The sequence below is a fragment of the Phaenicophaeus curvirostris genome, chromosome 24 (genome assembly GCF_032191515.1).
Source record: "Phaenicophaeus curvirostris isolate KB17595 chromosome 24, BPBGC_Pcur_1.0, whole genome shotgun sequence".
Lineage (NCBI taxonomy): Eukaryota > Metazoa > Chordata > Aves > Cuculiformes > Cuculidae > Phaenicophaeus > Phaenicophaeus curvirostris.
Window position 1 is genome coordinate 6,040,261 of NC_091415.1, and position 7,811 is coordinate 6,048,071.

At 59.2% G+C, this 7,811-nt stretch overlaps 1 protein-coding gene across 1 annotated transcript; it reads left to right on the forward strand.

The window, feature by feature from the left end:
• Nucleotides 1-706: 706 nt before the first annotated feature.
• GPR37L1 (G protein-coupled receptor 37 like 1) lies at nt 707-7,003 on the forward strand. The gene is made up of 2 exons (XM_069875666.1): nt 707-1,533; nt 5,587-7,003. The coding sequence occupies exons 1-2, from the start codon at nt 844-846 to the stop codon at nt 6,397-6,399; spliced, it is 1,503 nt and encodes a 500-aa protein (XP_069731767.1). The 5' UTR covers nt 707-843; the 3' UTR covers nt 6,400-7,003.
• The last annotated feature ends 808 nt before the right edge of the window (nt 7,004-7,811 follow it).

Consider the following 7,811-nt stretch of genomic DNA (forward strand, 5'->3'; position numbering starts at 1 on the left):
GGAGAAGTCAAAGGTAGAGGGGATCAGGAACTTAAGTTCTGTTCAAAACTCTGTCCCGGGGATGGGGGGAATTCAGTAGGAAAATCAGCAACTAACCTTGGAAGAACTGGGCCAGCAGATCTGACTCCCCAATGCAGCAAGGAGCATTTCCTGAGGCCAGCCAGTCCTACCCCTCATCCCCAGTCACCCTTGCAGCCCTCGGAAGGTCACCTGGCTGTTGGAGGAAGTCCTGAGCCCAGGCTGCATGGCAGGGGATGCTACGTGGTTCCCAGTGCCGGACCTTGGGCATCCTTAGTGCCGTCTGCTCAGGGACGGGGAGAGGAGATCTCGGGTGGGAAGAAGTGAGCTGATCAGCCTGTCCCCAGTGCCAGGGTGGGGTGTCCTTCAGCTGGTTTGTGTTGGAGGATGGTGGGGAGATGCTGTGGCAACGCTGGGGGATACAGGCAGGATGCTGGGAGGATGCTGTGGCGATGCTGGGAGGATGCTGGGAGGATGCTGGGAGGACACTGAGGGGATGCTGGGGTGATGTTGGGGGTTGTTGAGATGCTGAGGCGATGTTGGGGGTTGCTGAGCTGCCGGGCCTGGGAGCTGTGGTGTCTCTGCAGAGCTTGGCAGCCTCCCCGGGCGCGGGTGGGTGACCAGCAGAGGGCTCGGCTCTCCCGCTCCCCAGCCCAGCATTTATTGTGCCCAGAGCTCTACCGAGAGTCCAGAGCAGTGGCCAGAGCCGGACAGAGCGGCTGCTCCTCCGCACGGCTCCCTCGCTGCCAGCAGCCCCGGGGTCCCTGTGCTCGGGGCTGCTCTGTCTCCCACCACACGCTTTCACCAGAGGGTGCAGAGGGGACCATGCCTTCTCCACCAACACTTCTCCTGCTGCTGATGCTGCTGGTGCCAGGAGCTGCGGCGAGACGAGGCGAGGACGGGCAACCTGGGGAAGGCAGCACCCACCTCGCCCAGGGTTCAGATGGAGGCAGGACTCTGGCGACAATCTCCTGGGACAGACCAGAGGTCCAGATGATGAAGGAGAGGCTGCGCCGGGGCACGGAGGAGGACTCCAAGTCAGTGCAGCAGTATGTGCCGGCGGTGCGGGTGGAGTTCCCACGGCCCCTCAACTCCGGTAGCCTGCACCCAACCAAGGCCCTTCTGCCATCCAGCACAGACCCATCTGAGAAGCAGCAAGGGGTCCCCACGGACAGGGAGGGGACGGAGCCCCGAGCCAACCTCGCCACCATGTCTGACAAACGGCTGCAGATCCAGAACCCTTTGTACCCAGTGACGGAGAACTCCTACAGTGCCTATGCTGTGATGTTCCTGTCCCTCATTGTCTTTGCCGTGGGCATCATCGGAAACCTCTCTGTGATGTGCATTGTGTGGCACAACTACTACATGAAGAGCGCCTGGAACTCCATCCTGGCCAGCTTGGCTTTCTGGGACTTCCTCATCCTCTTCTTCTGCCTGCCTGTAGTCATCTTCAACGAGATCACCAAGAAGAGGCTGCTGGGGGACATATCCTGTCGCATCGTGCCCTTCATGGAGGTAAGGGGCTGCATGGAGGGCTCAAGGACCTGTCTCCTTTCTTGCCTTGGGGCAGTCTGTGCTGTCCTGGCCGGGCGCAAGGGCCGTGTGCTTGAGACACCAGTCGTGGGGCACGGCAAGGAACTGAGGGATCTTCCCTTTGTGTCCTCCTTGAGCCATCCCTCCTCCGCAGCCAGCAACAACCCTGCTGGGGCTGTGAAGAGCCCATGCAACCTTCCTTTGTCCACCCAGCATGGGGACTTCTGTCCCAGGGGTCCCTCTGTCTGTCTGACTGACAGACCCAGCCTGTGGGCTTAGCCCTGTGAACACACTTAGCCCAGGCTGTGGCTGCTGAGGATAACCCCGGGGCAGGGGCTGCAGGTGGGGAAACACTGAGCAGCAGTGGGGTGGGAGAGCCCTGGCAGTGCGTTTGGGAACCTGAGACGTTCATTTTTCCTCAGATCTCACGTGATGCCTTGGCCACGATTGGGGTGAGCTGGGGACCCCCTGAGAAGGCTACAGGGACTGTGGTGGCAGGCAAAAACTTGCCAGATGGGTTGATTGGTGGTCCTGCTCTTGCATTAAAAACAACCCCATGGTGTGGGTCAACTCCCACCCTCCAGAGTTGGCTGGGATCAGGCTGCTCCCCTTTATGCTGGTATCTGACGGACCCAGCCTGTCTGTGCATGTTGCCTGGGGCTCCAAAGCATGGCTGAATGAAGGAGGGTGCAAACACAAGGGTGGAAGGGATCAGACACAATGTCCAGTCCCTGCAGGCTCTCTGAGGCTTGGTCAGGCCAGTCAAGGTTCAAAACCTGCCCGTCCCACCAGGCGCCTCCCTGCAAGGTCAGTGCCTCTGACAAAACAGATGAAAACCAGCCACGAGTTGAGGGCCTGGCTGGTGCTTGAGGGCTTGGGGGCTGCTGCCTTCATTCTCCTCAAACCTGCCTGGGTTGCATGGGACCATGGATACCTTTCAAAACCTGTTCCAAGGCCAGCCTGCCCATCCCAGGGCTGTCGTCATGCTGAGCTGGGACCTGACCATCTCTCATCACCAGATCTGTCCATGCCCATCACCAGGACTCAAGCCTGCTCAGAGAAGCAGCAGCTGGAGGAAATAGAGAGCAGGCCTTGGCACTCGGACAAGAAAGGCTTGTGGCTGTAGGGAGCTCAGTCATTACAGGGAAAGAAATGGCCCCAAGACATTGACAGGTTCCACCACAATCCCTTCCCCGACATCCCTCTCCCTAGTCCAGCTTCTGCTGGGACCCACAGGGCTCTTGGGTGCAGGATCTGGCTGCATCCTCCTCCCTGGGTGGCTGCATTATCCTCTCCCGCTTCACCTGACAGCAGCTGTGGGTTGGGGTGACCCCAGCACAGGCTGAGGGATAGACATGGGCCTGGATGTGCTGGCACAGCTAAGACTCTGAGGTGACCAGGGCTGAGGCCACCCCTGCCACCAGTGGTCTGGCTCTGTCCTGCTGCTCCATCCCCCTCAAGCACTGTGACCGCCAGCTCCTGGATGTCAGCGCCTTCACACACGGTCTGCAGACGCACCGGGGTCCCTGGGTGTTCATGGACGCGTTGGCTGTGTGCACCTCCAGCAGGGGACCCCAGTGATGCCACTGGGTCTTTTGGGCACAGACTTGGGTTGACGGACCCACACCCTGGGTATCCTGCCAGGTGCAGCCCTAAACGTGCAAGTTCCAGCTCAGCACCATGAAGTGGTGTTTGCTAGAGGAGATGGGCAGCCCCCTCACCACACCATCTCCCCTGTTCAGCAGCCAGGAGCGGCTCCGTTCTGGAGGTCTCCCACCCCAGCTTCTTATGAAATTAATTACTTGTCCCATTCCTATCTTCCACCTCAGGCCTGTGATGTTGCAGACAGGCAGGAGGACTCAAAGAGGGGCAGAAATACAAACCCACACCTGCCCAGGCAGGCAGGCTCAGCACCCTGGCTGAGGACGGGAAGGAAAGGGTCAGTTTGCCCAGAGCAGGGGTGGCTGCCCCATCCCTGGAGGGGTTCAAGGCCAGGTTGGATGGGGCTTGGAGCCCCTGATCCAATGGGAGATGTCCCTGCCCATGGCAGGGGTGGGACTGGATGGGCTTTAAGGTTCCTTCCAACCCATTCCATGATCCTATGTCCTCAAACCAGCCCCCTTCTTGAGAAGGGTCTTTCATAGCCTCCTCTGAGCTGCCCCACGGGCTTCATGTCTCTGTCCCTGTGTGTGCAATCCCTAGGGATGTCATCTCCAGTGACTCAGCATCAGCAGCTGTCCTTTGGGACAGCTTGGGCCCCAAAGGAGGCAGGAAGGTTGATGGGATGTTGAGGCTGATGCAGGATGGGCTGGTGTGGTCCTCTGAGGAGGACACTCCCTCTCTGCCACCCCAGCTGCCACTCCTGCCCTGCCCTCCTGGGCCCAAAGCCAGGGCAGAAAGGGGCCTTGGGGTTTCTCTGTTCACTTGGGACCCAACACCAGGGGCTCCTCAGCCTGGGTGGGACAGCGTAGCCAGGCCAGCAGACTCAGCCACAAGAAGGGAAGGAGTCTACAGCCCAGTGGTTCACATCCAGCCTTTTTGTGTGGGACCGTACAAGCATTTCAGGCTGTTGGATGAACTCTGAGGATCAAACCTTCTGTCCTCCTTTCTGTGGCTACTCAAATGCTCAGGGGGTGATGAGGGGGCACAAAGCCAGGTTTTTGAAGTGGATCTGGCTACATGGGCTCCTGGTGGCAGGCAGTGTGCAGAGATGTGCCTGGGGTGGCAGCAGCTGCATCCCTGCCAGGGCACCGGAGAAGGAAGCCCTGCTGTGTCTGAATTACTCACCAGGACCAAGGGGACCAGGGGAGAGACAAGAGCCTGTGGAAGGGTGTGTGGGGAGAGGAGAAGCAGCAGCACAGCAGTGCTGGGAGGGCTGCAGGTGCCAGCCAGAAAGCTGGGCAATGCTCTGGGTGCTGACTGTGGAGCAGGGCAACGGTGCTGGATGCTCAGGGTGGCTCCGGGCATTGGGCAGAGGGGCTGGGACGCGCTGTGTGGTGGGGCTGGTGCAATGGTGATGCTGGGCCAGCGCCCTGATGCTGTGTCTTTAGGGGGATGCTGCTGCTCATAACTGAACAGGGACGCTGGGTGCTAGGCATCGGCGGTGGTCAGGAGCTCCCATGCTCTGCAAGACTGAAGGGGCCAACCCAGGTCCACAGGAAAAGGCTTGGGGCAGGAGTGTTGATGCCAGACCTGCCTAGGGCTGCTGCCCAGGCACCCTGCAGAGCCCTGAGAAGTTTCCCGAGTGCAGAGAAGGCCCTTCAGTACCGGGTGACGTTTGATGGCTTCATGAGGTCAGGAGCAGCACAGGACTGGGGGGCACCAGCCCGTGACTGCCGTTTTCCTGGCCACGGGCTGTGGGACCTGGCTCCAAGCGACGCCGCAGATCTGGGGCTGGGCCCAGGAACACTGATTGTGACCCCCAGTGCCTTGCCAGCCCTCCCAGAGCCACTGCGGTTCCTCTGTCTCCTTTGGCCTCTTCCCTTTGGCAAACGGGATGTTTTTCCTGCCACGCTCAATGCAGCGGAAATCGCTCCAAGCTGGTTCGTGACATCGGCACCTTCAACTTGTTTGGCCTGTCCTGGAAGCGGGCGGCAGCTCCACAGACCAGGGCAGGGACAAGGCATCCTGGGGCAACCGAGGGACTTCGGGGACCCTGGGAATGTGCTGGTGGGTGGGATGGCCCCTGCTTTTCCTCTCCAAGAGTTATCCAGAACAGAGAAAGAACTAGAGGGACAATCCTGCTATTCCCACCCTGGCTGGGGTTGGAGCAAAGCCTCTCCCTTCTGCAGAAAAGGGAGCTGATCAGGGACAAATGGGTCAAGGGACACTTCTATACACTGTCATTTCAGGAGTCACAGAAAAGCGTCTCCAACCGTGGGATGCAGCCACAGGTTGCGAACCCTTTAAAACCTTGGAGGAAAGGTCTTGGGCTGTGTCTTGGGTAGCCAGGGGTTTGCCACCAGGCTTGTAAATTCAAGTCCCCTGTGATGTCCCTGCAGCAAAGCTCACTTGTTCTGCCTCCCCTCTTGCCAGGTGTCGTCGCTGGGAGTCACCACCTTCAGCCTCTGTGCTCTGGGCATTGACAGGTTCCACGCGGCCACCAGCCCCCAGGCTAGTGCCCGGCCCATCGAGCAGTGCCAGTCCATCATCGCCAAGCTGGCTGTCATCTGGATAGGGTCCACGACGCTCTCGGTGCCAGAGATCCTGCTCTGGCAGCTGGCACAGGACACATCGCCCGTGTCTGGTGTGGTGACCGAGTATTGCACCATGAAGCCCTCATCCAACTTGCCAGAGTCCATTTACTCGCTGGTGCTCACCTACCAGAACGCTCGCATGTGGTGGTACTTCGGTTGCTACTTCTGCTTGCCCATCCTCTTCACCGTGAGCTGCCAGCTGGTGACGCGGAGGATCAGCGGCACCGAGAAGAAGACCGAGTGCCGAGGGACCAAGCACAGCCAGTGTGAGAGTCACTTGAACTGCACCATCATTGGGCTGACCATCATCTATGGGCTCTGCACCATCCCCGAGAACGTCTGCAACATCGTGGTGGCCTACATGTCCCCCAACATGTCCAAGCAGACCTTGGACCTCCTCAACCTCATCAACCAGTTCTTCCTCTTCTTCAAGTGCTCCGTGACGCCCGTCCTGCTCCTGTGCCTCTGCAGACCCCTGGGCCAGGCCTTCATGGACTGCTGCTGCTGCTGCTGCGAGGGCTGCAGCCCCGACACAGCCTCCAGCGAGGGCAGCACTGACAGCAAGCTCAAAACGGAAATGTCCTCTTCCATCTTCTTCGACAAGCCCCGGGAGTCCCCTCCACCCCTCCTGGCCCTCGGCACCCCTTGCTAAGTGCCACCGGGGAGCTGTAGAGATCGATCCACCACCTCCTCCCAAGACCAAACATTGTTTTGCCATTAGCGCCCATGTCCGGATGCGGAGCAAGCGGAAGAGACAGTGCAGGGGGGCTGCGCCATGGGCTTCAAACCCCACATTGGGCAAGTGGGGCTTGAAACCCCAGGTCTTGTGGCTACATTGGCAGCCTTCTTGCCTCTGCAAAGACACCAGCGCCCTCCCGTCCTGGCTGCCTGGCTGGGCTCGGGGCGGTTGCTGCTCTGGTGATGGAATTGTGCCAGAAAGGTCCCATCTGATACTACCGAGGGTTTCCATGGCAGCTTGCAGAGGACATAGGAAACAAATTGCCCTCATCCTGTCCCACCGCCTCCTGCCAGCCCCCTCCACAGTAGGAGAAGGTCCCGGTGACTGTATTCCACCAGATCCAAGCCGTGCCCTGTAAGAGCTCAATAAACCAGTAACCTAGAGCACGTTGTGGATGCAGCCGTCCAGCACCGATGAGCAGAGACATGGGAAGCCAGTGCCTGGCACCTGGGGGGCTCTTTCCCAAAACCTGGGGGCTCTGGGGTGGGCACGGGGACCTGGGGAGGGCACAAGGGCAGGAAAGGGGATGGAGAACAAGTCTTACGAGGAGCGGCTGAGAGAGCTGGGGGTGTTTAGCTTGGAGAAGAGGAGGCTGAGGGGAGACCTCATTGCTCTCTACAACTACCTGAAAGGAGGTTGTGGAGAGGAGGGAGCTGGGCTCTTCTCCCAAGGGACAGGGGACAGGACGAGAGGGAATGGCCTCAAGCTCCACCAGGGGAGGTTTAGGCTGAACATTAGGAAAAAGTTTTTCACAGCAAGGTTCATTGGGCACTGGAACAGGCTTCCCAGGGAGGGGGTTGAGTCACCTTCCCTGGAGGGGTTTAAGGGACAGGTGGACGAGGTGCTGAGGGACATGGTTTAGTGTTTGATGGGAATGGTTGGACTTGATGATCTGGCAGGTCTTTTCCAACCTGGTGATTCTATGATTCCATGATTCTATGATTCTATGAAAGCAGCTGTGCCAGGTCAGGCAACACCCAAGCGCAACGGGAAAAGGCCCTCTGCTGCCTGCCCTCTGAGGTGATACTGAGCAAGCTGGTGTGAGCCGAGACCCTGGTAGTGTCCTCTCCAAAGCACCAGGCTTAGGATGACCTATAAACGGTCTCGAAGTGGTCTCAGTAAAGCCCAGCACTGGGCTGAGGTGCTCCACAGTCTTCAAGGCAGGTGGTTACTCATCTGTGCAGGACCAAAGTGCTGCTGCTGCAGGTGGAACCAGCACCCCTGGGGCAGCCAGTTGAGTGAGAGCATCTCATCCAAACACCTCCAAATGCTCCTGGCATTCATCTCTCCACCCATTGCAGGGCCAGACTTGTCCAGGACAATGG

Bases quoted from the DNA above. Each gene is read 5' to 3' on its own strand.
- GPR37L1 (XM_069875666.1), top strand. From the start codon at position 844: ATGCCTTCTCCACCAACACTTCTCCTGCTGCTGATGCTGCTGGTGCCA. The intron at 1,534-5,586 runs GTAAGGGGCTGC...CCCTCTTGCCAG, and splicing joins GCATCGTGCCCTTCATGGAG to GTGTCGTCGCTGGGAGTCAC.